General features: G+C 47.0%; 2 protein-coding genes across 2 annotated transcripts in view; both read right to left on the minus strand.

The window, feature by feature from the left end:
- RTF2 (replication termination factor 2) overlaps window positions 1–15,188 on the minus strand; it is a 56,844-nt gene extending 41,656 nt beyond the window's left edge. The window contains exons 1-5 of the mRNA XM_073607219.1: window positions 15,041–15,188; window positions 11,240–11,334; window positions 9,242–9,335; window positions 7,220–7,356; window positions 3,396–3,474 (exon numbers count right to left, since the gene is read on the minus strand). Coding sequence (XP_073463320.1) covers window positions 3,396–3,474; window positions 7,220–7,356; window positions 9,242–9,335; window positions 11,240–11,334; window positions 15,041–15,109 — 474 coding nt within the window. The 5' untranslated portion in view covers window positions 15,110–15,188. The remainder of the gene's footprint in view (window positions 1–3,395; window positions 3,475–7,219; window positions 7,357–9,241; window positions 9,336–11,239; window positions 11,335–15,040) is intronic.
- Window positions 15,189–22,955: 7,767 nt separating this feature from the next.
- The window catches only part of CASS4 (Cas scaffold protein family member 4), a 97,527-nt gene continuing 92,488 nt past the window's right edge, over window positions 22,956–27,994 (minus strand). The window contains exon 8 of the mRNA XM_073607220.1: window positions 22,956–27,706. Coding sequence (XP_073463321.1) covers window positions 27,290–27,706 — 417 coding nt within the window. The 3' untranslated portion in view covers window positions 22,956–27,289. The remainder of the gene's footprint in view (window positions 27,707–27,994) is intronic.

The following is a 27,994-nucleotide window of genomic DNA, read 5'->3' on the forward strand; positions in this document are numbered from 1 at the left end:
GGAGCTACATGCGGTGACGTCATCAGGCAACCGGGCGTCCCCGAAGTGTGATTCAGCCTGAATTATACATCCGTTTACAGCGCTGTTGAAGCTTTAACATATGTAAGTGCAATTATTTTGTTTTAATAAATCATTTCGTAGGATTTTATACTAAACGTGGAGTGTATAGTCTCCTTTCTTCTTTTGACATGGTGCTTGTGGGACGCCAAACTGAGAAGAAATATGTGATATAAAAACATGTTTCTGTTGGTGGTTCTGCTATGGAAGCCTGAGCCCTGCCTATTAAATCACTGCTGTTACATCATGCAATATAGGACTTTTCTATACATTTTGAGAGTCATATATATCTGGTAAGACTTTTGTTGGTGTACCCAAGGTGGTGGAGATTCACTTTTGTTTTTCACTAGCGCAGTTTTACTTTATTATAGACATAACTGCCTAGTTAAAGTATTTGTGAACACACTACATTAGAAGGCCATTATAATAGAGCAATTAGTATTCTATGGGGCCAAATATATTTTATATATATATATATATATATATATATATATATATATACACATACATACATACATACACACACACACACACACATATATACACACACACACACATTTCTTTTTTTTTTTGTTTGTCAGTCCCACCTCACCATAGATTTGGGCGTGGCAGTATATTCCCCCCTCAGATGCAGCTGCAGTTATGACAGCAGGGCTGCCAAACACACAAGAGTAGTGCCGGTAGCGGTAGCTGGTGTTTTTGTGGAGGGGGCATACAACCACACATCAAACACCCCCCCCCCCGCTGTTTGCCAGTGGGTCCGCTTACCCAATCATGGCGGGTGGCAGAGCAGCGGCTCGGCTCTGAGTCCTCTCCTCTATGGTGGCTTCCAGCTCCTCCCCTCTTCCTCCTAGGCATCCAATAGAAAATCGCCAGTCCTTTCAGCCATTCGGGTGACCGGAGTCAAAACCCGCTTCCCACTTCCGAGGAGGATCAGTGTTACAACAGTGAATATTTATTCGCTGTTTTAACACTCTCTGCGACCCGAGCCCACCGTATATATCGAAGTCTATTAGAGCCTCAGGCTCTAACCGATGCTTCAAAAAAAAAAAAAAAAGCCTGCCACATTGGAATCAATGGACCGGTGTCCTGAAAGGGGCCAGACGCATGGATAGGCAAGGCTGCAATGGACAGGGGGCGGCGCCCTTGCGCCCTTAATGGACGGGCCCGCCCCTGAGTGCTGGGCAGGGGTATGGCCACAAGGCTGACCAAGGAAGGTACTGGCATGCCACGTGTCAGCATGGCATCCTACAACTCCCAGCACTGATTTCATGGATGCAAACTGACCACACCAGCATGGATCTGCTTCTGTGATTAGAGTGGTCAGTTTGAAACAGAAACCATGGGGGAAATGGCACTCTCATTAGAGGCTAGGTTGAATAATAAGAACCATATTCATATAGAAACACTAATGATTCCTAACCCCTTCCCAACCCAGCCCCAGTGTCCCTTTATTAGGGTCTGTAAACCCAGGAGGGCGTGAAGGATCAGCGATCATGTGACCGGCTGTCACATGCACAGCAACCGGTCCTGCCGGCTACCGATCGTTAGTGAGGACCAAAAGCGGCCTTTGATAGCTTGGTCTCTGTGATAGGAGCGGGCAGTGTGCACGCTCTCAGCAGAGAAAACTTTGGCTGCCCAGTGTTGTCTATGGGTGGTGCTATTGCGGAACTATGCCCTCCTATCATTTTCAATCAAGAAAGCGGCCATCTTGGCCTCTGTTTTTACATAGTTACATAGTAGGTGAAGATGAAAAAAGACACAAGTCCATCAAGTCCAACCTATGTGTGTAACGTTTGATGTGTAACTTGGTGCTGCACATGTGATCAGTTATGACTCCAGACATTTGACAGTTTGAGAGCACAACCAATACGACAGTTAGCATTTACGGCAAATGCCCGGATGTAACTGCTTTTTTTAAAACTGTTAAATCGATGGGTTTAGTACCACTTTGAAGCCTAATCTTTAGGTGTTACGCAGGTGGAATCAGGTTAAAGTTTGGAGTAATCTCTACTTTAATGGTGAGAAATTAGATATACACTCACCGGCCACTTTAATAGGTACACCTGTTCAATTGCCTGGTAACGCAAATTGCTAATCAGCCAATCACATGGCAGCGACTCAATGCATTTAGGCATCTAGACGCAGTGAAGACGACTTGCTGAGGTTCAAACCGAGCATCAGAATGGGGGAAGAAAGGGGATTGAAGTGACTTTGAATGCGGCATAGTTGTTGTTGGTAGACGGGCTGGTCTGAGTATTTCTGGGATTTTCACACACAACAATCTCTCAGGATTTACATAGAATGGTGGGAAAAAGAGAAAATATCCAGTGATCGGCAGTTGTGTGGAGGGAAATGCCTTGTTGTGGTCAGAGGAGAATGGGCAGACTGGTTCCAGATGATAGAAAGACAACAGTAACTCAAATAACCCTTTGTTACACCCAAGGTATGCAGAATACCATCTCTGAACGCACAACACATCCAACCTTGAAGCAGATGGGCTACAGCAGCAGAAGACCACACTGGATGCCACTCCTGTCAGCTAAGAACAGGAAACTGAGGCTACAATTGGCACAGGATCACCAAAACTGGACAATAGAAGATTGGAAAAACGTTGCCTGGTCTGATGAGTCTGGATTTCAGCTCCGACATTCAGATGGTGGGGTCAGAATTTGGCGCATGGATCCATCCTGCCTTGTTTTACCAGTTCAGGTTGGTGGTGGGGGTGTAATGGTGTGGGGGATGGGGTATCACCGGTTCTGGCTGGTGGTGGTCATGTTTTAAACACCACGTCCTACCTGAGTATTGTTGCTGACCATGTCCATCCCTTTATGACTACAGTGTTCCCATCTTCTGATGGCTCCTTCCAGCAGGATAATGCACCATGTCACAAAGCTCCAATCATCTCACCACTGGACAATGAGGTCACTGTACTCCAATGGCCGCCACATTCACCACATCTCATCCAATAGAAAACTTTAGGTTGTGGTGGAATGTGGAGATTGGCATCATGGATGTGCAGCTGACAAATCTGCAGCAACTGTGTGATGTTATCATGTCACTATGGAGCAAAATCTCTGAGGAAGGTTTCCAACACCTTGTTGTATCTATGCCACCAAGAATGAAGGCAAAAGGTGGTCCAACCCGGTACTAGCAAGGTGTACCTAATAAAGTGTCCGGTGTAAGTAATAAGGTGTATCAGAGACAGTACCTGTTGGAATGAAAACCATCCTGTCTACCTGCCAAAATTCCTTTCTCAAGGATACATTAGGAGAAAAAAATTGGCGAGTGACTTCTGTCACCGTGGGATAAACCAGAACTTTGGCAGGTCCCTTTACCTTGTGACAGACGTCGGTCTTGATCTCCTTCAGGGCGCGCTCAGAGAACACACAGCCGCACTGTCTCAGCACACTGAATCTGTGGAGAGGAACAAAGACATGGAATATATCAGGGCAGACAACTTCCTCTATAATAAAACACTCAAACAAAACCATATTACACAAGTGACACCGCCTCCCTACCTGCTAGATGCAGCAGAACGGCGCCAATAACAGCTGGTTATCACATACGATGGCGATTTACATTTGTCTCTATAGTCGTCATATAAAGCTGATTATATTTTGCCTTCCCTGGTTCCTCCCTCCCCGCCTCATCAACATGCTAATGCAATTTTTAAATCAAAACCCTCCAGTTTTCAATTGTACCTCATGTGTCCAACACAAGGCCCACGGGCCGACTCCGGCCCACCAGGTCTCTTCATGTGGCCCTCGCATTTCTCTCCTGTAGCTTCAGCACCCCCTTCCTACAGCCACAGAGAGGCTCGTCTCTGTACCCCCCCCCCCCCTAATCTCAACAGTCGGCAGCAGAGAGGAGAACAGATCTCCTCCTATAGATCCTGCACCTTTCTGTGCAGCCGCAGCGACCTTGTCTCCGCCTCCCCTGGTCTCAGCATTCAGCAGAGAGAACAGATCTCCTCCTATAGATCCTACACCTTTCTGTGCAGCTGCAGCAACCTCTTGTCTCCACCTCCCCTGGTCTCAGCATTCAGCAGAGAGAACAGATCTCCTCCTATAGATCCTACACCTTTCTGTGCAGCCGCAGCGACCTGGTCTCCGCCTCCCCTAGTCTCAGCATTGAGAACAGATCTCCTCCTATAGATCCTACGCCTTTCTGCGCAGCCGCAGTGACCTCTTGTCTCCACCTCCCCTGGTCTCAGCATTCAGCAGAGAGAACAGATCTCCTTCTATAGATCCTACACCTTTCTGTGCAGCCGCAGCGACCTCGTCTCCGCCTCCCCTGGTCTCAGCATTGAGAACAGATCTTCTCCTATAGATCCTACGCCTTTCTGTGCAGCCGCAGCAACCTTGTCTCCGTCTCCCCTGGTCTCAGCATTGAGAACAGATCTTCTCCTATAGATCCTACGCCTTTCTGTGCAGCCGCAGCAACCTTGTCTCCGCCTCCCCTGGTCTCAGCATTGAGAACAGATCTTCTCCTATAGATCCTACGCCTCTCTGTGCAGCCGCAGCGACCTCGTCTCCACCTCCCCTGGTCTCAGCATTGAGAACAGATCTTCTCCTATAGATCCTACGCCTTTCTGTGCAGCCGCAGCAACCTTGTCTCCGCCTCCCCTGGTCTCAGCATTGAGAACAGATCTTCTCCTATAGATCCTAAGCCTCTCTGTGCAGCCGCAGCGACCTCGTCTCCACCTCCCCTGGTCTCAGCATTGAGAACAGATCTTCTCCTATAGATCCTACGCCTTTCTGTGCAGCCGCAGCAACCTTGTCTCCGCCTCCCCTGGTCTCAGCATTGAGAACAGATGTTCTCCTATAGATCCTACGCCTTTCTGTGCAGCCGCAGCAACCTTGTCTCCGCCTCCCCTGGTCTCAGCATTGAGAACAGATCTTCTCCTATAGATCCTACGCCTCTCTGTGCAGCCACAGCGACCTCGTCTCCACCTCCCCTGGTCTCAGCATTGAGAACAGATCTTCTCCTATAGATCCTACGCCTTTCTGTGCAGCCGCAGCAACCTTGTCTCCGCCTCCCCTGGTCTCAGCATTGAGAACAGATCTTCTCCTATAGATCCTACGCCTCTCTGTGCAGCCGCAGCGACCTCGTCTCCACCTCCCCTGGTCTCAGCATTGAGAACAGATCTTCTCCTATAGATCCTACGCCTTTCTGTGCAGCCGCAGCGACCTTGTCTCCGCCTCCCCTGGTCTCAGCATTGAGAACAGATCTCCTCCTATAGATCCTACGCCTCTCTGTGCAGCTGCAGCAACCTCTTGTCTCCACCTCCCCCTGATCTCAGCAGTCTCCAGCAGCAGCACAAGATAAGGGAAGGGGGTGAATTGTGATTTAGGGGAGGGTGGGGGACTCTTGACATCTGATGTTCTGAAGGGCTTTCTCCGCTAAGTACACCCTCCTGTCTGTATGCCTGAGCTAAGGGCAGATTGATTCCAGGAAGTAAATACTACATGAATCATCTGCCTTTACTCATTGGGGGGGGGGGGGGGGGTGTTCACAATGATTTCTCAACAAAATAAAAGCATGGGGACCTGAATGGACGGCAGAGCTTGTTTGAATATTAAAGTGGAACTTTAGTCAGAAAACTACATCCTGCTAGATGACTTCAGGCCGGCCCCTTTTGCAGGTATAGCTACCGTGCTTCCCCCGGAAATAAGCCCTACCCCGAAAATAAGACCTAGCGTGATTATCAGGGAGGGCTGCAATACAAGCCCTACCCCGAAAATAAGACCTAGTAAAGTTCATAAGAAAAAAAAAAAAAAAAAAATTATATATATATAATCCGCTTTGTAAAATGACCCCACTGGCATAAGATGCAGTGTCCCGTCCCCCCCTGCAACGATCATGCAAAATCCCCATCCACAGCCGCCGCTGACCCGCCGGAGGTCTTCTCCACTACTCCTGGCCCTCCCTCTTCAGTGCTTGGAGCGGGCTGACGTCAGTGGGGATCTCAGCTCTTCCCTCTCCTCCCGGCTGACATCTGCGGCCCCTCCCTCTGCAGTGTTCAGAGCGGGATGACGTCAGTGGGGATCTCCGCATTTCCCTGTTTTCCTCTCCTCCCAGCTGACGTCTGTGGCCCCTCCCTCTGCAGTGTTCACAGCGGGATGACGTCAGCGGAAATCTCTGCTCTTCCCTCTCTTTCTCTCCTTCCAGCTGACGTCTGCACACTGTGGCCATTGGGAGTAGAAAATGTCCCTGCATCAGTTGAAGTAAACAGTGCCCCATCTTTGGTTTTAGTGAGAGGAATTGTGTCCCATCATTGGTGTCATTGGGCCCCATTGGTGGTGTCATTGACAGGAACTGGGCCTCATTGTTGGTGTCATTGGCAGGAACTGTGCCCCAGCGTTGGCATCATTGGAAGGAATTGCACCCCATCATTGGTGTAATTGGGCACTATTGATGGTGTCAATGGGAAGAACTGTGCAACATTGTTGGTGTCATTGGCAGGAACTGAGCCTCGTTGTTGGTGTCATTGGCAGGAACTGGGCCTCATTGTTGGTGTCATTGGCAGGAACTGGGCCTCATTGTTGGTGTCATTGGCAGGAACTGGGCCTCATTGTTGGTGTCATTGGCAGGAACTGGGCCTCATTGTTGGTGTCATTGGCAGGAACTGGGCCTCATTGTTGGTGTCATTGGCAGGAACTGGGCCTCATTGTTGGTGTCATTGGCAGGAACTGGGCCTCATTGTTGGTGTCATTGGCAGGAACTGAGCCTCATTGTTGGTGTCATTGGCAGGAACTGGTACCCAGCATTGGTGTCATTGGGAGGACTTGTGCCCCTTGGTGTCAGTGAATGAAATACTGCTTCAAGGGCTGGATACAAACAAGCAAAGGGCCACAGTTTGGAGACCACTAGTCTAGAGGAACAGTAAAAGGAGATATACTTACCTGATCCTCCCCGCTGATCCTGCATCCCTGCTCTCTAGGGTTCTGATATCATCCAGACCAGAGAAGAGTAATAACCTTGCTCTGAATCTGAGGACATCGAAGGACAAACCACCACTAAATTGCAAGGGGAGCGCAGGATCAGGGAAGAAAAATTGTGTCTTCTTTCCCCTACACAAAAGGAGCTCTTAGTAAATACAGTGAAAATAAAAAAAATTTATTTCTGCCCGGGGTTGATCTTGGACCGAAATATCTACCTGTGTTTGCCGTTCATTTCCAGTCCAACCACTGGGCAGATAAACTGTGCGCGCTGCTCGTCGTATGTGTCCCCTTTGGTGTTGCCTTTGTCCCCCATCCATGCTGGATTGTCACTCAGATTCAATTCAATGATGTTCTGAAAAACAACAGACACAAAGTGAAGCTCTACTACAATCTACAATAATTAAACGTGAGAGACAATAATTCTCTATATCAGTCAAAGACTCTTCTATGTTCTGCTAAGATATCCACTTAAGGACCACACCTTTCCTGGCCGTACAAAATCTGTCTTTTTTTTTTTTGCTACAAAATGACTTAGAACCCCCAAATATATTTTATATATACAGCATCTCACAAAAGTAAGTACACCCCTCACATTTGTGTAAATGTTTTATTCTATCTTTTCATGTGACAACACTGAAGAAATGACACTTGTCTACAATGTAAAGTAGTGAGTGTACAGCTTGTATAACAGTGTAAATTTGCTGTCCCCTCAAAATAACTCAACACACAGCCATTAATGTCTAAACCGCTGGCAATAAAAGTCAGTACACCCCTAAGTGAAAATGTCCAAATTGGGCCCAATTAGCCATTTTCCCTCCCCGGTGTCATGTGACTCATTAGTGTTACAAGGTCTCAGGTGTGAATGGGGAGCAGGTGTGTTAAATTTGGTGTTATCGCTCTCACTCCCTCATACTGGTCACTGGAAGTTCAACATGGCACCTCATGGCAAAGAACTCTCTGAGAATCTGATAAAAAGAATGGTTGCTCTACATAAAGATGGCCTAGGCTATAAGAAGATTGCCAAGACCCTGAAACTGATCTGCAGTACGGTGGACAAGACCATACAGCGGTATAACAGGACAGGTTCTACTCAGAACAGGCCTCACCATGGTCCACCAAAGAAGTTGAGGTCACGTGCTCAGTGTCATATCCAGAGGTTGTCTTTGGGAAATAGACGTATGAGTGCTGCCAGCATTGCTGCAGAGGTTGTAGGGGTGGGGGGGTCAGCCTGTCAGTGCTCAGACCATACGCCGCACACTGCATCAAATTGGTCTGCTTGGCTGTTGTCCCAGAAGGAAGCCTCTTCTAAAGATGAAGCACAATAAAGCCTGCAAACAGTTTGCTGAAGACAAGCAGACTAAGGACATGGATTACTGGAACCATGTCCTGTGGTCTGATGAGACCAAGATAAACTTATTTGGTTCAGATGGTGACAAGCGTGTGTGGGGGCAACCAGGTGAGGAGGACAAAGACAAGTGTGTCTTGTCTACAGTCAAGCATGGTGGTGGGAGTGTCATGGTCTGGGGCTGCATGAGTGCTGCCGGCACTGAGGAGCTACAGATCATTGAGGGAACCATGAATGCCAACATGTACTGTGATATACTGAAGCAGAGCATGATCCCCTCCCTGCGGAGACTGGGCCGCAGGGCAGTATTCCAACATGATAACCACCCCAAACACACCTCCAAGACGACCACTGCCTTGCTAAAGAAGCTGAGGGTAAAGGTGATGGACTGGCCAAGCATGTCTCCAGACCTAAACCCTATTGATAATCTGTGGGACATCCTCAAACAGAAGGTGGAGGAGCGCAAGGTCTCTAATATCCACCAGCTCCCCCACATTTCTTCAGTTACCTCCTGGTTTCTGGCCCAGGCCAAAATCATCTGGAGGAGGGGGCTTTCTCAGCTAAGCACACCCTTGTGCCCGAACTAAGGGCAGATGGATTTCAGGAAGTAAATGTTACATGAGTGATCTGCCCTTACTCAACATGGCTGTGGCTAGAAATGGGGAGAAGTGTTTTTTAAAGTGATTTCTCAAAAAAAAAAAAAAAAATCAAAAAAGCAAGGAGACACGGATGGATGCTGGAGTTTGATTTGAATATTTAAAATGAATAGCTTATATTAGTTTTATAATAAAAATTATAATAGTTTTCGTGGTGCTCAGATAGAGTGTAGTTTCACTTTAATACAATTTCCTAAAAAGACAGATACAATGTCAGGGAAGAGGGGTGTCAGTACCTTCATGCTCTTGATGTGACCCGCGGAATCGCCATGAGGCTTGTCTGGAGATTTGTCCAGCAGGAATTCAATGACGGCATCTTTATTGTACAGCCTGTGTGAGGACAAAAACAATGAGAGGAAAAACAACCACCACAAACCGCTTTATTCTAACCGCTTACCTACTGGTCACTGACCCCACACAGGACCCACCTACCCAACTCACAATGATGACCCCACACAGGACCCACCTACCCAACTCACAACGATGACCCCCACACAGGACCCACCTACCCAACTCACAACGATGACCCCCACACAGGACCCACCTACCCAACTCACAACGATGACCCCCACACAGGACCCACCTACCCAACTCACAACGATGACCCCACACAGGACCCACCTACCCAACTCACAATGATGACCCCACACAGGACCCACCTACCCAGCTCACAATGATGACCCCACACAGGACCCACCTACCCAACTCACAACGATGACCCCCCCACAGGAACCACCTAAACTCACAACAATGACCCCCACACAGGACCCACCTACCCAACTCACAATGATGACCCCCACACAGGACCCACCTACCCAGCTCACAATGATGACCCCACACAGGACCCACCTACCCAGCTCACAATGATGACCCCACACAGGACCCACCTACCCAACTCACAATGATGACCCCACACAGGACCTACCTACCCAACTCACAACGATGACCCCCACACAGGACCCACCTACCCAACTCACAACGATGACCCCCACACAGGACCCACCTACCCAACTCACAACGATGACCCCCACACAGGACCCACCTACCCAACTCACAACGATGACCCCCACACAGGACCCACCTACCCAACTCACAACGATGACCCCCACACAGGACCCACCTACCCAACTCACAACGATGACCCCCACACAGGACCCACCTACCCAACTCACAACGATGACCCCCACACAGGACCCACCTACCCAACTCACAACGATGACCCCACACAGGACCCACCTACCCAACTCACAACGATGACCCCCACACAGGACCCACCTACCCAACTCACAACGATGACCCCCACACAGGACCCACCTACCCAACTCACAACGATGACCCCCACACAGGACCCACCTACCCAACTCACAACGATGTCCCCACACAGGACCCACCTACCCAACTCACAACGATGACCCCCACACAGGACCCACCTACCCAACTCACAACGATGACCCCCACACAGGACCCACCTACCCAACTCACAATGACGACCCCCACACAAAAGCCACTTACCCAGCTCATAATGATGACCCCACACAGGACCTACCTACCCAGCTCACAATGACAACCCCATACAGGACCTACCTACTCAGCTCACAATGATGACCCCACACAGGACCCACCTACCCAGCTCATAATGATGACCCCCACACAGGACCCACCTACCCAGCTCACAATGATAACCCAACACAGGACCCACCTACCCAGCTCACAATGATAACCCAACACAGGACCTACCTACCCAGCTCACAATGATAACCCAACACAGGACCCACCTACCCAGCTCACAATGATAACCCCACACAGGACCCACCTACCCAGCTCACAACGATGACCCCACACAGGACCCACCTACCCAGCTCACAATGATGACCCCACACGGGACCTACCTGCCCAGCTCACAATGATGACCCCACACAGGACCTACCTACCCAGCTCACAACGATGACCCCACACAGGACCCACCTACCCAGCTCACAACGATGACCCCACACAGGACCCACCTACCCAGCTCACAATGATGACCCCACACAGGACCTACCTGCCCAGCTCACAATGATGACCCCACACAGGACCTACCTACCCAACTCACAACAATGACCCCCACACAGGACCCACCTACCCAGCTCACAATGATGACCCCACACAGGACCCACCTACCCAACTCACAACAATGACCCCCACACAGGACCCACCTACCCAGCTCACAATGATGACCCCCACACAGGACCTACCTGCCCAGCTCACAGGACACAATGGGCTTCTTCAGCTTCTCCTGGCTCAGGGTGCAGTAATACCAGCGGGCGACCAGCTCTGCATTCTTATCAATCTGAAAGACAAAGGAGCCCCTGGACATGAAGGTGCTGACATAGGAGCTGTGCTGTCTCCTGCAGTTATATGGGCAATGCAGTTTCTTCTATGTACTGAGCTCATGTTGTCCCCACACTGATGGGGACTCTCTGCTGCAGGGCATTCTGGGACTTGTGGTGTTACTTAATTTACACCGCTACATAGAAATGGATGGCCAGGGTGCTTATCACTATATACAGATTATGGGAGGGAGGGGATCTCTGACAGGACATGCTGAGACTTTCAGTCCTCTTCATGCTACTTTAGTACATAGTATTGGATGACAGGACACAGATACCCCATAGGGCTCTGACAGGTCATGCTGGGCCTTGCAATCCTCCTCTGATAGCAGAAATACAGTGCCTTGCAAAAGTATTCACCCCCCTTGGCATTTTCCGTGTTTTGTTGCCTCACAGCCTGGATCTAACATGGATTGTTTGAGGATTTGCATCATTTCATTTACAGAACATGCCCACAACTTTGAGGATGTTTTTTTTTTTTTTTTAATTGTAAGGCAAACAACAAATAGGACAAAATAACAGAAAAAGTCAATGTGCATAACTATTCACCCCCCTAAAGTCAATACTTTGTAGAGTCACCTTTTGCGGCTATCACAGCTCCAAGTCACTTTGGATAAGTCTCTATGATCTTGCCACATCTTTCCACTGGGATTTTTGCCCATTACTCCGGGCAAAACTGCTCCAGCTCCTTCCAAGTTGGATGGTTTGCACTTGTGAACAGCAATCTTTAAGTCTGACCACAGATTTTCTATTAGATTGAGGTCTGGGCTTTGACTAGGCCATTCCAACACATTTACATGTTTCCCCCTTAAACCACTCAAGTGTTGCTTTAGCGGTGTGTTTGGGGTCATTGTCCTGCTGGAAGGTGAACCTCTGTCCTAGCCTCAAATCACACACAGAGTGCTACAGGTTTTGCTCAAGAATATCCCTGTATTTAGCACCATCCATCTTTCCCTCAACTCTGACCAGTTTCCCAGTCCCGACTGCTGAAAAACATCCCCACAGCATGATGCTTCCACCACCATGTTTCACAGTGGGGATGGTGTTCTTTGGGTGATGTGTTGGGTTTGCGCCAGACATAGCGTTTTCTTTGATGGCCAAAAAGTTCAATTTTAGTCTCATCAGACCAGAGTACCTTCCTCCATACATTTTGGGAGTCTCCCACATGCCTTTTCACAAACTCAGAACGTGCCATTTTGTTTTTTGCTGAAAGTAATGTCTTTCTTCTGGCCACTCTGCCATAAAGCCCAACTCTATGGAGCGTACGGCTTATTGTGGTCCTATGTACAGATACTCCAGTCTCTGCTGTGGAACTCTGCAGCTCCTCCAGGGTTACCTTAGGTCTCTGTACCGCCTCTCTAATGCCCTCCTTGCCCGGTCCATGAGTTTTGGTGTGCGGTCGTCTCTTGGCAGGTTTGCTGTTGTGCCATGTTCTTTCCATTTGGTTAGGATAGATTTGATGGTGCTCCTAGGGATCATCAAAGATTTGGATATTTTTTTATAACCTAACCCTGACTTGTACTTCTCAACATTTTCCTTTACTTGTTTGGAGAGTTCCTTGGTCTTCATGACAGTGTTTGGTTAGTGGTGCCTCTTGCTAAGGTGTTGCAGCCTCTGGGGCCTTTCAAAAAGGTGTGTCTATGTAATGACAGGTCATGTGACACTTAGATTGCACACAGGTGGACATCATTTCACTAATTATGAGACTTCTGAAGGTCATTGGTTGCACCAGAGCTTTTTATGGGCTTCATAACAAAGGGGGTGAATACATACGCACATGACAATTATCAGTTTTTTTATTTCTGAAAAATAGTTTTATGTATATATTTTTCTAATTTTACTTCACTAACTTAGACTATTGTGTTCTGATCATCACATATAATTCAGATTAAAAAAACATTGAACTAAAGGCTGTAATGTAACAAAATGGGTAAAAAGCCAAGAGGGGTGAATACTTTTGCAAGGCACTGTAGTTATAGTTGATGGGGGATGCTAGGACATGTAGTCCTCCTCTGGATGTATTAGTACGCAGTAAAGTGTGACAAGACATGGATACCCCACACACCCTATAGGGGCCCTGTAGTCCTCTAGTAGTATTAGTACAGAGTAATAAAGGATAGGACTCTGGGACTTGTAGTCCTCCTCTAGTAGTATTAGTACATAGTAATAAAGGATAGGACTCTGGGTCTTGTAGTCCTCCTCTAGTAGTATTAGTACATAGTAATAAAGGATAGGACACTGGGACTTGTAGTCCTCCTCTAGTAGTATTAGTACATAGTAATAAAGGATAGGACACTGGGACTTGTAGTCCTCCTCTAGTAGTATTAGTACATAGTAATAAAGGATAGGACACTGGGACTTGTAGTCCTCCTCTAGTAGTATTAGTACATAGTAATAAAGGATAGGACTCTGGGTCTTGTAGTCCTCCTCTAGTAGTATTAGTACATAGTAATAAAGGATAGGACTCTGGGACTTGTAGTCCTCCTCTAGTAGTATTAGTAGATAGTAATAAAGGATAGGACTCTGGGACTTGTAGTCCTCCTCTAGTAGTATTAGTACATAGTAATAAAGGATAGGACACTGGGAATTGTAGTCCTCCTCTAGTAGTATTAGTACATAGTAATAAAGGATAGGACACTGGGAATTGTAGTCCTCCTCTAGTAGTATTAGTACATAGTAATAAAGGGTAGGACTCTGGGACTTGTAGTCCTCCTCTAGTAGTATTAGTACATAGTAATAAAGGATAGGACTCTGGGACTTGTAGTCCTCCTCTAGTAGTATTAGTACATAGTAATAAAGGATAGGACTCTGGGACTTGTAGTCCTCCTCTAGTAGTATTAGTACATAGTAATAAAGGATAGGACTCTGGGTCTTGTAGTCCTCCTCTAGTAGTATTAGTACATAGTAATAACGGATAGGACTCTGGGACTTGTAGTCCTCCTCTAGTAGTATTAGTACATAGTAATAAAGGATAGGACTCTGGGTCTTGTAGTCCTCCTCTAGTAGTATTAGTACATAGTAATAAAGGATATGACTCTGGGTCTTGTAGTCCTCCTCTAGTAGTATTAGTACATAGTAATAAAGGATAGGACTCTGGGTCTTGTAGTCCTCCTCTAGTGGTATTAGTACATAGTAATAAAGGATATGACTCTGGGTCTTGTAGTCCTCCTCTAGTAGTATTAGTACATAGTAATAAAGGATATGACTCTGGGTCTTGTAGTCCTCCTCTAGTAGTATTAGTACATAGTAATAAAGGATATGACTCTGGGTCTTGTAGTCCTCCTCTAGTAGTATTAGTACATAGTAATAAAGGATAGGACTCTGGGTCTTGTAGTCCTCCTCTAGTGGTATTAGTACATAGTAATAAAGGATAGGACTCTGGGTCTTGTAGTCCTCCTCTGGTAGTATTAGTACAGAGTAATAAAGGATAGGACACTGGGACTTGTAGTCCTCCTCTAGTAGTATTAGTAGATAGTAATAAAGGGTAGGACTTTGGGACTTGTAGTCCTCCTCTAGTAGTATTAGTAGTTAGTAATAAAGGGTAGGACTCTGAGACTTGTAGTCCTCCTCTGGTAGTATTAGTACATAGTAACAGAGGACACCCCTCACACACCCCATAGGGGACCTCACACTGGGCCCCACAGTCCTCCAGCAGCCTCCTCTCACCTTCTCCACCTTCTTGGGTCCCTTCACCAGCTCATGCCTCTTCGGAATGGTTCCCCCGTCGCAACCCATGTCTCTCAGATCTCGGTCTCTCTCTGACAACAACAATAACACTTAGCCGCTTCCGGGTTCACATGACCCGCTTAACACAGCTGTGACGAACTTCCGCCAACTCTGAGGTTCAGTCGGCGGTGTTTCAGTCAGATTCGGCGACCCGTCGGAATGTGTAACGGAAGTGACGTTCCGTCGCCGCCATCTTGCTGCACCCTGCACTCGTCCACACAGTGGCAAGGGAGGCAAGCGGACATCTTGTTACACCCACCGGAGTTTTTTGCATTGCACGCTTATTTTTAGGCCAACTTCATCATGTCAGTGGAAGTCATCTCCTGGTCAAGAATGAGGTCAACTACAGTCAAAAGGAGGTCAGTTGCTGGCCAGAAAGATATCAACTGCAAGATAAGAAAAGGTTAACTACAGATTAGGAGGTCACCTGCAGGTCAGAAGGAGGTCACCTGCAGGATGAATGTAAATAACAATGAATTCTGATTGGTTTCAGAAGTTTCTCATACTGATGTCATGAACACAAACCCAAAGCCCCTGCCAGGGGTTCTAACACACATTACTCCCAATGTCAGGACGCTCTCCCATGCTGTTCTCGATAAAAAGTCTATCTAAAGTCAAATTATTTTTTGTTTTTTTTACAATTGAATGGTGGAAAGCTTGGACTCCCTGTCCGGGATACAGTCAGGTCCATAAATATTAGGACATGGACACAATTCTAATCTTTTTGGCTCTGTACACCACCACAATGGATTTGAAATGAAACGAACAAGATGTGCTTTACCTGCAGACTTTCAGCTTTAATTTGAGGGTATTTACATCCAAATCAGGTAAATGGTGTAGGAATTACAACAGTTTGTATATGTGCCTCCCACTTTTTAAGGGACCAAAAGTAATGGGACAGATTAACAATCATCCATCAAACTTTCACTTTTTAATACTTGGTTGGAAATCCTTTGCAGTCAATTATAGCCTGAAGTCTGGAACGCATAGACATCACCAGACGTTGGGTTTCATCCCTGGTGATGCTCTGCCAGGCCTCTACTGCTGCTGTCTTCAGTTCCCGCTTGTTCTTGGGGCATTTTCCCTTCAGTTTTGTCTTCAGCAAGTGAAATGCATGTTCAATCGGATTCAGGTCAGGTGATTGACTTGGCCATTGCATATCATTCCACTTCTTTCCCTTAAAAAACTCTTTGGTTGCTTTCACAGTATGCTTCGGGTCATTGTCCATCTGCACTGTGAAGCTCCGTCCAATGAGTTCTGAAGCATTTTGCTGAATATGAGCAGATAATATTGCCCGAAACACTTCAGAATTCATCCTGCTGCTTTTGTCAGCAGTCACATCATCAATAAATACAAGAGAACCAGTTCCATTGGCAGCCATACATGCCCACGCCATGACACTACCACCACCATGCTTCACTGATGAGGTGGTATGCTTTGGATGATGAGCAGTTCCTTTCCTTCTCCATACTCTTCTCTTCCCATCACTCTGGTACAAGTTGATCTTGGTCTCATCTGTCCATAGGATGTTGTTCCAGAACTGTGAAGACTTTTTTAGATGTTGTTTGGCAAACTCTAATCTGGCCTTCCTGTTTTTGAGGCTCACCAATGGTTTACATCTTGTGGTGAACCCTCTGTATTCACTCTGGTGAAGTCTTCTCTTGATTGTTGACTTTGACACACATACACCTACCTTCTGGAGAGTGTTCTTGGTCTGGCCAACTGTTGTGAAGGGTGTTTTCTTCACCAGGGAAAGAATTCTTCGGTCATCCACCACAGTTGTTTTCCATGGTCTTCCGGGTCTTTTGGTGTTGCTGAGCTCACCTGTGCGTTCTTTCTTTTTAAGGATGTTCCAAACAGTTGATTTGGCCACACCTAATGTTTCTGCTATCTCTCTGATGGGTTTGTTTTGTTTTTTCAGCCTAATGATGGCTTGCTTCACTGATAGTGACAGCTCTTTGGATCTCATATTGAGAGTTGAGAGCAACAGATTCCAAGTGCAAATAGCACACTTGAAATGAACTCTGGACCTTTTATTTGCTCCTTGTAAATGGGATAATAAGGGAATAACACACACCTGGCCATGGAACAGCTGAACAGCCAATTGTCCCATTACTTTTGGTCCCTTAAAAAGTGGGATGTACATATACAAACTGTTGTAATTCCTACACCGTTCACCTGATTTGGATGTAAATACCCTCAAATTAAAGCTGAAAGTCTGCAGTTAAAGCACATCTTGTTTGTTTCATTTCAAATCCATTGTGGTGGTGTATAGAGCCAAAAAGATTAGAATTGTGTCCATGTCCCAATATTTATGGACCCGACTTTATCTTCCAAAGAGGGCAACTGTTTCTGTGACAATTTAAAGAGAATTTCCCCTTTGCATCAGTGAGGATTTTCTATCACTTCCTAAAGTGTCTAGGGCAGGGAACTACAAACTACGGCCCTCCAGTTGTTCAGGAACTACAATTCCCATCATGCCTAGTCATGCCTGTGAATGCCAAAGTTTCACAATGCCTCCTGGGACATGTAGTTCCGCAACAGCTGGGGGGCCGTAGTTTGGAGATCCCTGGTCTAGGGTTAGAAGGGTTGGAGGCGAAATGGAAATTGATGGGATTTCCTAAAATCCACAAAAGACCAAAATTGAGGGGGGAAATGTTCCAATGAGGACCCCTGTCTAAAGAGGAGTTTGCTAACTAAAGGGGAACTTTGCTCTGACTTCCTGTTGTGTCTTCGGGTCAGGAAGTGAAGGATAATCTCCCCGATGGGACACAGAATGAGTTTTTACCCTTCCTCACTTCACTGACTAGGGTCGCCACCCCTCTGGTCTAGTTATTTAAAGTGAAACCTGCGGCCAGCAATGGAAAATGGAAGTCTCTCCCGAGCTATCAATAAGACACATCCCGATGCCCACAAGCTGGACTGCTTTCCTTTAGGGCCTGTTCACAGCAGGGTCCATTCACATTACTGCCACACACGAAAGACCCTGCAGTGCACTGCCACGCCATTTATTTTAAACGGCAACCCAATGCAGCACAATGAGTTGCTGAATTGAGTTGCATCTTGATATAGTGTGGTCATTTACCCCGTAGGGTCCCGACGCGCTTACAAACACATACACACATAGCTCCCAACTGTCCCTGATTTGGAGCAATGTCCCTCTTTCCTCCTCATTTGTCCCTCATTTTGGTCTGATCTGTATAGTTGTATATAAAATGCACTTTTTATCCTTCAAAAACTGTCTCCCAGTGCTAAACCTTTCATCTGATTTCTAAATTGCTGCATTTGTAAATTTTAAGAGCCAATATAAAGGAATAGTAGTAGTAAAAAAAAAAAAAAAAAAGGCATGGTGGATTTAATTAACCTTTTTTTTTTTTTTTTTTTGGTTAATTCTCCTTTAGGGGGGTGTGGCAGGGGGGGCGTGTCCTATACCTACATCCTAGTAGGTGTCCCTCATTCCCATCTCAAGATGTTGGGAGGTGTGGGCACATACTAGGGGCCAATTTATAGACCGGATCTGATTAACCTACCAGCATGTCTTTGTAGTGTGGGAGGAAACCGGAGTAACCGGTGGAAACCCACGCAGGCACAGGGAGAACATGCAAACTCCAGGCAGATGGTGCCGTGGTCGGGATTTGAACCAACGACCCTATTGGCTGCTCGGTGAGAGTGCTACCACTACACCACCTGTGCTGCCCCTACAATGCGGTGATGTTGACGCACACCTCACCAGAGAGGCGAATCATCTGTGTGTATGCCCAGTCTTATGTGCGTTATGCTTCGGCCACCCATTCAAACACAATGCCCAATATTCCGCACATTCCTATCGCCCTTAGAGTGCCCTATAATTACTAAATACTGGGCTGACGTGATATAATGAGGGATGGGAAGGCCCCAGCTCCGACCTACCTCACCAGGGGTGGCTGCTAACCAACAGTTTACTGGCTACAGGTTCACTTAACATGTTGGATGATATGAGCCGGTGAGTCATTACTGCTCTCACTTGTAGATTCTCTCCGTCTTCTGAAGAACGTTGGTTTGTTGTACGAGGGTTGGCCGTCATCAGAAGGGGAAGAAAGTGTCAGATCTGCAGAGCATGCTGAACAGACCACCTCCCCACCAGATCCAAGGTAAGCCAATCGGGGTGCTCCAGGATCTCAGAGTCTTCCAATGAAATTTCTCATTTAAAGAGGAACTAAACCCTCCTATGGTTTTCAGCCAAAGGAAGCCGCCATCTTGGCCTCTGTTTGATCTTCAGCTGCCATGGTGCTGCACATGTGATCAGTAATGACACCAGCCATTGGATGGTTTTACAGTATGGTTGAGAGCACAGCCAATGTGACTGGAATGTAATTGTTTTTTGAAATTGATGGGTTTAGTTCCGCTTTAAAAGTCAATCATCTCTAAACTCAGTTGAAAAAACAATGTTTTATTAAATGGAATGCTAAGCAAATATAATATATATTTAAATGTTTAGTGTAACTCTGGCTAGCAGTATTGTAAACAGTTTTATATGTGCTTTCCACCCACACATGGTGGTGGTCTCCACTGTCGATGACTGATATGGAGAAAACAATGTCCTGGTCTCGGTTCTGGAGTTCGGAGGCTTTGTAGAGCTTTGGGTGGGATAAAGCCTCCATTCCCAGGTCCGCATCTTCCTTAGTAGACGGATTTCATTATTGGTCTCAGCTGTGCACAGGCCTTTATATACAGTGTCTCACAAAAGTAAGTACACCCCTCCTGTATTTGTAAATCTTTTCTTCTATCTTTTCATGTGACAACACTGAAGAAATGACACTTGTCTACAATGTAAAGTAGTGAGTGTACAGCTTGTATAACAGTGTAAATTTACTGTCCCCTCAAAATAACTCAACACACAGCCATTAATGTCTAAACCGCTGGCAACAAAAGTCAGTACACCCCTGAGTGAAAATGTCCAAATTGGGCCCAAAGTGTCAATATTTTGTGTGGCCACCATTATTTTCCAGCACTGCCTTAACCCTCTTGGGCATGGAGGTCACCAGAGCTTCACAGGTTGTCACCGGAGTCCTCTTCCCCTCCTCCATGAGGACATCACAGAGCTGGTGGATGTTAGAGACCTTGCGCTCCTCCACCTTCCATTTGAGGATGTCCCACAGATGCTCCATAGGGTTTAGGTCTGGAGACATGCTTGGCCAGTCCATCACCTTTACCCTCAGCTCCTTTATCAAGGCAGTGGTGGTCTTGGAGGTGTGTTTGGGGTGGTTATCATGTTGGAATACTGCCCTGCGACCCAGGCTCTGAAGGGAGGGTATCATGCTCTGCTTCAGTATGTCACAGTACATGTTGGCATTCATGGTTCCCTCAATGATCTGTAGCTCCCCAGTGCCGGCAGCACTCATGCAGCCCCAGACCATGACACTCTCACCACCATCCTTGACTGTAGACAAGACACACTTGTCTTTGTACTCCTCACCTGGTTGCCCCCACACACGCTTGTCACCATCTGAACCAAATAAGTTTATCTTGGTCTCATCAGACCACAGGACATGGTTCCAGTAATGGCTAATTGGGCCCAATTTGGAGATTTTCACTTAGGGGTGTACTCACTTTTGTTGCCAGCGGTTTAGACATTAATGGCTGTGTGTTGAGTTATTTTGAGGGGACAGCAAATTTACACTGTTATACAAGCTGTACACTCACTACTTTACATTGTAGACAAGTGTCATTTCTTCAGTGTTGTCACATGAAAAGATAGAAGAAAAGAGTTACAAAAATGTGAGGGGTGTACTTACTTTTGTGAGATACTGTATGTGAGATGGCCGATGCTCAGCATTTTCTCCTTCCTTTCTTCAAAAACAGCTTTTGAGGGGTATAATATGTTCTGTGCAACAAAAATAAGTGTGACATTCTCAGTGAGGGGGACAGAGATACCCAATGGTCCTAGTTCCAATATTCCGCTCCACCGCTCTTCAGTTATTTTCCCCTATGTCCTGCTCCCACCTCCTTCTACTCGGTAGAGCTCCTGTCCCCTCCATAGTCCCCTTATATGTATAAGAGCAAAGGGCCAACTCAATATTGAACACTACGGACTAATAACCCGTACACACGGTCGGATTTTCCGTTGGAAAATGTCCGATCGGAGCGTGTTGTCGGAAATTCCGACCGTGTGTGGGCTCCATCGGACATTTTCCATCGGATTTTCCGACACACAAAGTTGGAGAGCAGGAGATAAAATTTTCCGACAACAAAATCCGTTGTCGGAAATTTTCCGATCGTGTGTACACAAATCCGACGGACAAAGTGCCACGCATGCTCAGAATAAATAAAGAGATGAAAGCTATTGGCTACTGCCCCGTTTATAGTCCCGACGTACGTGTTTTACGTCACTGCGTTCAGAACGATCGGATTTTCTGACAACTTTGTGTGACCGTGTGTATGCAAGACAAGTTTGAGCCAACATCCGTCGGAAAAAATCCTAGGATTTTGTTGTCGGAATGTCCGAACAAAGTCCGACCGTGTGTACGCCCTATTAGACTGGGATGCCATTAAAGTTCGTGTGCGTGTAAATGCAGGCATCCCAATACTTTTGGCAATATAGTGTATATACAGTATACAGTATATATAAATTTTTTTCAAAATGACCTCTAAGGCCTCCTTTACACAAGCAATTACTTGCATACACTATATTGCTGCAGCAAGAATGAGCAGTTACCTGTGGTAAAGGGACCATAGGCGTGTGCACAGGGTGTGCCGGATGTGCCTGGGCACACCCTAATCACCCTGTGTGTTGCAGATTCCCCCTATTTAGACCCCTGATATTTCACCAAAGCCCCCTAACAGGGCTCCTAAAAAAAAAAAAATTGTAAATAATAATAAAAAATGAAATAAAAAAAATAAAAAACTACTGACACCGTCCACTGCCCTAATGACACCAAACTCTGCTTTACTGACACTGGGTAACTAGAACTTTCGGGGGCCCCCCGGTGCAAGAAACCATGAAGGGCCACCCTGACCCCCAGCTGGGGCCCTTCCCTTGGAGCCCGGCGGTGGAACCCCAGGGCCCAGTCGCCACTGGCGTCAGTAGTTTTTTATTTGATTTTTTTTTTTTACTATTTTTTATTTTTGCAATATTATTTTTTAAAATTAATTTAAAAGAAAAAATTAGGAGCCCTGTTGGGGGGCTTTGGCGAGATATCAGGGGTCTAAACAGACCTCTGATGTTCCACCTTTGAGACAGAGAAAGGAGAGGGAGGACACAGCCCTCCATCTTCTTCTCTGCAGCCTCAGCAGCACTGAATGAATTGACAAAAATAGCTCTGTGCAGAGCTTCCTGTTCATTCACAAACTGAAGCATAGGAGAACAGTTTACAAGACAAGACAAGGAAGGAGCTGGTAAATGACACATTTACCGGCCCCTTCCCCGCGCTCCATCCTGACAGCATCCCCTTAGCGGCCGGCTGAAGAGGGGAGGGGTGAAGCAAGCAGAGCTGCAAGGGACGAAGGGAGGCCGGGAAAGAGCACACAGGGGGGGAAGGAGAGCACAAAGGCGGGCAGCAGAAAGAAGCCGGATAGGAGGAGCGGTGGGGGCGACTGCATACAGAGGAACCAATCTCTCCATTTTCCTCCTGCAGCTGCTGAATGCCTGCGGGAGAGGAGAAGCGGGCATTCAGCAGCTGCAGGAGGAAATTGGAGGGATCGTTTTTTCTCTATGCAGCCGATGCTCCCCTGATCCAGGTGTACAGGGGGCCACACGGGCACCCTGGAGCATGGGGCCGGATCGCAATTGCTACCTCTGCGACCCCTGTAGGTACGCCCCTGGTGTTATGGAATTTTCTTATCAGAAATTAAAACAGTCTGGAAACAAAAACAACACTTTTTATCGTATCAGTTTATATTAAATACACATTTCTTTCAAAATACACATACAAAGAGAATAGACATTCTGTACAGATTTCATTTTTAAAATAAACCTTTACAGCACATGGATGAACCACTGTGCCGCCATTTTGTCTCCGGCTTATAACAAGAGCAAGCCAGAGGCTGGTCTCCCAGTGGATCTTCACAGACTGTTCATTAAAGAAAGCACCAGGTGTCTGCTATGGCAGGACTAGATATAATCAGAAGGGGCGGAAACTGTTTTTTTTTTTTTGTACCCCAATCTGGCTGTTTAACCAAACTGATATTCCAATTGTGAGCGGATGCCGGTGGGTTCAATCACTTTCTTCCTGTCATTGGTGTCTCAGATCTTACGTAATCCTGTGCCATCCCTGACATCTGTGTGTGCACAGACTATATCTTATGAGTGCAATAGGTTATTCTTCTTTTGAAAATGGATGTTCAGCCTAAACTTTTTTTTAAGTTGTGGATAAAGTGGAAAGGGATTAGAACCCCTGTGGTCCACAGTACATTTATGCAGTACATGCCCCATTACCCATGATTTATCCCTTTAAAGACCCTTCAAATACAGAAAATGATCTGTCAGCAGCTACTAATTTCCTGTTGATGACTGACAACACACGGCTCTTTCTGGACTGAAATTGCAAGGGACGATGTTACAGGAGCATGCCTGGAGGTACAGAGGGTTCCGACAATGGAGCTTAGCAGGCTGGATAGTTGTGGTAGGTACTGGAGGCCGGGTGGAGACAAAGGTGTACGCTTGGAGTTATGGAGAACACAAGATTGTGCTTGGAGTCACAGGGGCACACAGGGGTTCACAGGGGCACACTGGAGTCACAAAACACACAGGGGCATGCTTGGAAACATGGGGTGCTCAGGGGTGCATGGGGGTCACTGGAGACACAGGAGTCACTAGAGCACACCTTGGTCACTGGAGACACAGGAGCCCACCAAGGTCACTGGAGACACAGGAGCACACCAGGGTAGGGTTGCCACCTGTCCAGGATTCACCCGGACAGTCCAGGTTTTGAATCATGTGTCAGGGTTTCAGTCCACCTGAAACCCGGACACATTATTTAGACAGGAATGTGGCTCAGAAAAGGGCTTGACAGGAGAGTGAGTGGGCACAATGTGCGCCGCATTACTATTTTCTTTGGAGTGTCCAAAGGTGTCCCAGGTTTGTTACAATCCTACAGTGTATACAAAAAAAGAAATATTACTGTTCACCGCTAAAGTGTTCAGGTTTGTTGTGAAGAAAAAGTGGCAACCCTACACCAGGGCCACTGGAGACACAGGAGCAAACCAGGGTCACTGGAGACACAGGCATACACCAGGGTGACTGGAGACACAGGAGCACACCAGGGTCACTGGAGACACAGGAGTGCATAGGGGAAAACATGGGGGCACTCAGGGGTGCACTTGAGATACAGGAGTGCATAGGGGTCACACAGAAGAGTACATGGGTCACTGGAGACACAGGAGCAGCTCTTGGTCACAGGAGACATAGGAGTTACTGGAGACTCAGTTGCGCACAGGTGCCACTCGAGATACAGGAGAACAAAAAGGTCACCGTACACAAAGGAACACATAGAGGTCTCACAGGAGCATAGAGGGATCACTGGAGACACAGGAGCATACCGGGAGTCACTGGAGACATACTGTAGGAGTGCACATGGGTCACTGGAGACACAGGCATGTATATGGGTCACTGGAAACACAGGTGTTGCTAGAAACACAGGAGCACACCTTGGTCACTGGAGACACAGGAGTTACTGGAGACTCAGTAGTGCACAGGTGTCACTGGAGACACAGGAGCACACCTTGGTCCCTGAAGACACAGGAGTTACTGGAGGCTCAGGAGTGCACAGGTGTCACTGGAGACACAGGAGCACTCCAAGCTCACTGGTGACACAGAAGCACATGGGGTAAACATGGGGGCACTCAGGGGTACCCTTGAGATACAGGAGTGCATAGAGGTCACACGGGAGCATACAGGGGTCACTGGAGACACAGGAGTGTACAGGGGTCACTGGGGACAGGAGCATACCGGGGGCACAGGAGTCACTGGAGACATACTGTAGGCGCTCACATGGGTCACTGGAAACGCAGAAGTCGCTAGAGACACAAGAACACACCTTGGTCACTGGAAACACAGGAGTTACTGGAGACATAGTAGTGCAAAGGTGTCACTGGAGACACAGGAGCACACCTTGGTCACTGGAGACACAGGAGTGACTGGAGGCTCAGGAGTGCACAGGTGTCACTGGAGACACAGGAGTTACTGGAGACTCAGTAGTGCACAGGTGTCACTGGAGACACAGGAGCACACCTTGGTCACTGGAGACACAGGAGTTACTGGAGGCTCAGTAGTGCACAGGTGTCACTGGAGACACAGGAGCACACCTTGGTCACTGGAGACTCAGGAGTTACTGGAGGCTCAGTAGTGCACAGGTGTCACTGGAGACACAGGAGTTACTGGAGGCTCAGTACCAGAGACACAGGAGTCACTGGAGATGTAGAAGCGCACCAGGAGTCACTGGAGGCTCAGTAGTGCACAGGAGTCACTGGAGACACAGTAGCACACCAAGGTCACTGGAGACACAGGAGCACATAGTGAAAAACATGGGGGCACTCAGAGGTTCACTTGAGGTACAGGAGTACATAGGGGTCACACAGGAGTGTACAGGGGTCACTTGAGATGTAGGCGCACACCTGGGTCACTGGAGACACAGAAGCACCCCAGGGTCACTTGTGACACAGGAGTTACTGGAGGCTCAGGAGTGCACAGGAGTCGGTGGCGACACACGAGTGCAATGGGGACATTAAAGACTGGGGGCGAGCATGGAGGACTGCATCAAAAGGGACTTAGGTGTAGTGAAGCGTTTCTTGAACATAGAGCAATGGGTCACCCAGTCATTTAGATGAGCACCAGCCAGTAGGGTTGTCCCATGACCAGCTTCAGCTGGTGGTCTCCTGGTCTCCTGGTGCATCAAGTGAGACCCGGGAGTGCCGGCAGCCTTTGGGCCAAAGAACATACCCGCCGCTGGATTGGTGGGGAGGTGAGTGTAACACGGTGTCAGCCCACTGCTAAGTTGTCTTTTGTCAAACTACATAATCCCTCCCCCTCCCCTCATCTCCACATATTTAAGAGTAATCTCTCTGCAGTCCAAGATAAGAACTGAGATATCACAGGAAGTGTGCAGAGGACACGGGACAGCTCTGAATTTCTGGCAGGATCAACAGGAATTTTTTTTTTTCTTTTATGAAGCAGATATAACAAAACACTTTGAATGGTATATTTAACAGCCAAAAAGGGAGAGAATAAGTTTAATGTTGGAGTTTACATACACTGTAAGAGAGATTTATTTTTCTGTCTGTGTTGGAGATTTACCCTCACCTTCTGTCTGAAACCCTTGTTACAGGATCAGTAATGAAGGGAAACCTCCCTAATGGAGCCCTGAATAGCAATTAAAACCCAGTATGGGTTCTAATCTTTCCCCATACCATCCAAAACCTTACAAAATACATTTTGGTGGAGCATTCACTTTCATTTTTAACTTTGTTCTTTGATCATTGACCAGTACTTGTTCTAGTGAAGATTGTCGATAAGTTCAGTAATTTATGTTACATTTATGTTTGTTCAAGTGATTATGAATTGTTCCTTGCTCGTTTGCCCTTGTTGTTGGTAGTTATCCAATCGGTGGGTAGTACTTTAGCTTAGTGAGGTTCTTGGAGTCTTTAGACTTTGGCCACTCTTTTCGGCAAAGAAATCCATATTGTGGCACCATGGGTGGCTAGGACCTCAGCTAAATTACGACCGTGGTCATTATTTCCAAATGGTTCAGTTTCCAGCCAACTCAAGACATCAATAAATTGTTGTTGGTAGCTATCCAATCGGCGGGTGGTACTTTAGCTTAGTAAGGTTCTTGGGGTCTTTAGACTTTGGCCACTCTTTTTAGGCAAGGAGATCCATATTGTGGCACCATGGGTGGCTTGGACCTCAGCTAAATTATGACCGTGGTCATTATTTTCAAATCTATTAATGATTCAGCTTCTGGCCAACTCAAGAAGTCAATAAATTGTTGTTGGTGGTTATCCAATCGGTGGGTGGTACTTTAGCTTAGTAAGGTTCTTGGGGTCTTTAGACTTTGGCAACTGTTTTCGGCAAGGAAATCCATATTGTGGCACCATGGGTGACTAGGACCTCAGCTAAATTATGACCGCGGTCATTATTTCCAAATCCATTGGTGGTTCCGTTTCCGGGCCAACTCAAGAAGTCAATAAATTAAAAAGTCAACTGACGGGTCTTTGTCATTCCAGCATTGACCTGAAAAGCTGCGTTTGATTGGACAGCTCGGTCGTCCTGTGCTGCAGATCCAGCATGGCGGCTGCGTTGGGGTACTGAATGGCGGCCGTCTTAGTTGCCATGGCCAAGTTTTTAAGCAGGCTGCACAGTTCACTGCTCCTGTAGAGAACGTCGTTGCGAGCTTCGCCGCCTTTCACGTCCTGGCACAGCATGTCCACCAGCTTCTGGCCGACCATGATGATGAGCTTGCCGTGAGTTATGAAGACCTCGGGGGTTTCCTGTTTGCTCAGGCTGTCGCCGAAAACTCGGATGGCCTTCTGGAGGGCGCCAAAGTAAAGATAACACTGATCGGAGAGGGCCAGTTTCTTGATTGAATCTGGTTTTCGGACGATGTCTGGTTTACTTGGAGGAACCGGTGGATCCTGCAGAAGAAAAAGAAATTAGTTGTCTGTTTTTTTGGGGGGGTTTTTTTTTTTCATGGTATGAAAAAAATGATGGCACTGACCCTAAAGTGTATCAAAAAGGTAAAACTATTTTATTATTTTGTTTTAGACCCCACCCCAGCAGTTAGTAGTAGAAACACTGATTTGGAATGGGCTGCAATGGCAGTGATCTTGAACATGAGTCCTGCAGCATTTCCCCAGTCTCCAACCACACCTATAGCATAGCTGCAGTCTCTAAACATCTCCTGTAGTATGACTACCGTAACG

Source organism: Aquarana catesbeiana, linkage group LG12 (genome assembly GCF_042186555.1).
Source record: "Aquarana catesbeiana isolate 2022-GZ linkage group LG12, ASM4218655v1, whole genome shotgun sequence".
In the NCBI taxonomy this organism is placed as follows: Eukaryota; Metazoa; Chordata; class Amphibia; order Anura; family Ranidae; genus Aquarana; species Aquarana catesbeiana.